This window comes from Athene cunicularia (assembly GCF_003259725.1).
Source record: "Athene cunicularia isolate RWA chromosome 4 unlocalized genomic scaffold, athCun1 chr4_part1, whole genome shotgun sequence".
Taxonomy (NCBI): domain Eukaryota; kingdom Metazoa; phylum Chordata; class Aves; order Strigiformes; family Strigidae; genus Athene; species Athene cunicularia.
This window is the reverse complement of record NW_020799098.1, coordinates 27,418,044-27,419,776: the sequence shown is the minus strand read 5'-3', so window position 1 is coordinate 27,419,776 and position 1,733 is coordinate 27,418,044. Positions and strand designations below refer to the sequence as shown.

Sequence of the window (1,733 nt, the reverse complement as noted above, 5' to 3'; positions counted from 1 at the left end):
CTTCTGCCAGCAAATTTTTTCTGAAGTATCCCTAGATCAGATAACCTCAGTTAGAAATATTTTCAATATTCTACAAGGGATTACTTTTTCTTGCAAGGGACAGATAAACTAAAGAATCTTTTACTGGAGGCCAGTTCTAAGCATCCCCTTGACATAGTCCACACTATAGCAGAAGACTGGTCTGGAAAAACAAATTACATCACTTTATAGGAGATCAAGTGTCTGATTATCCCAGGCAAACTTTCCTGACATGGTGCAATTAGACTCCTGAAGAGCTGCTGATCCATCGTTCTGTTGTTCCTGATCAGATTGCTTCCTAATGGAGGCAGGGCAGTTGACTCCTGCTGGCATGCCAGTTTTCACTTGTGTGTGGAATTAAACAGGCTGCTCCCAGAGCCTCATCACAGGAGCTCAAGTGACCTTGGCATCACATCCTACTGTCTACATTGTCCAGGCTCGTAAATACTGTGTGGAGCGTGCGTGCCGGCAGAGCATTTGTCATTCCAGTAAGGCAGTCATATCAGGATCCTGTGAGGTCAGGAGGTGAGGATCTTGTCAAAAATCTCAGGAAGCAGGCTAGTAATCTGCAGAGGTCTAAATGGGGCTTTTAAAATTGGAACCAGAACTGACTGCCTAGACAGAGTTTTTTGAAAGATAAACAGCATCAGCAATCTAAAGGGATTTCAAGCACAACTTTGTTTTTCAAAGGAATCAGCAAAGGGCACCATAGCTGGAACAAGCTCTGAAGTACAATCAGGAAGATTTCAAGTGTATAGTAGTTTTGGAAATAATCGGGCATTTCAGTCCTTGGAGATACTGTAGCAAGTAAGGAGTGAAGCGTTTTTATGTCATCATTAACAGTACTGCAGTTTTGGAGTCAATACCTGTTCTATGTGCTCCTGCACACTGAACTTCATTCACTGTCCTCATTAAGACTGACATGCATACTGGTTCCCAAACCTAAACAACTGTCCCTGCAGCACACTTGCTCAAAACAAGGAGTTTATTGTGAATACCTATTGTGCGTGGGACACCTCCGCTTCTCTTTCTTTCCCCCTTCTCCACCCAACCATCCCAATAGCTTGTGGCAGACTAGCAACACTTCTGAGTGGATTTTACTGTAATCGCTACAGAATCCCTTGGACCTTGCATAATGGAATTTATTTAGGTCACCAAATCTTGTTTCCTAATTATAGGAATGAAAAGGGGGGAAAAAAAAAAAGTGCTATAACGTGAAACCATTCCCTTATTCTGGCATTTTTACTTTTAGAATCCCGGGATAACCCACTCGCTCCCGTCCGTTTAGTGCGCGCTCCGTTTTAACCTTGAAGCTCTCTTCCCCCTCCTCTCGCCCCCCCCGGTCCTCTTACACCGGGGCGGAGGGACCCCCCTGCTCCCAAACCCTCCTCGCGGGGAATCACTCCTTCCCCCGGCCCGCCCGGCTCCTGGTTTCGTTCCCCCCTGGGGCGCAGAGATGACCGGGACGACGGAGGGCTGCGCCGCCGCGGTCACCGCCGCGATCACCACCACGGCGCCCTCGGGCACCCTCCCCGCCCCGGACAAGGCGTTTAACGTGTCCAGGCGTGAAGTATGGCATGCAAAGATGGTTTCTGCCAAGGAGCCAGCCATCGCCATGTCCTCGGGTCTCTCCATCGCCCTCCTGCACTGCCTGTGCCTGGCGACGTGGTGAGTACCCCCGGTGGTGGCGGCGGCGGCAGCGCTGTCTCTTATAC

The 1,733-nt window shown here is 49.0% G+C and overlaps 1 protein-coding gene across 1 annotated transcript in view; it reads left to right on the top strand.

Annotated features, from left to right (window-relative positions):
- Window positions 1-1,518: 1,518 nt before the first annotated feature.
- The window catches only part of GABRA4 (gamma-aminobutyric acid type A receptor alpha4 subunit), a 39,824-nt gene continuing 39,609 nt past the window's right edge, over window positions 1,519-1,733 (top strand). Inside the window, exon 1 of the mRNA XM_026846969.1 lies at window positions 1,519-1,686. Within this exon, the coding sequence (XP_026702770.1) occupies window positions 1,604-1,686 (83 nt within the window). The 5' untranslated portion in view covers window positions 1,519-1,603. The remainder of the gene's footprint in view (window positions 1,687-1,733) is intronic.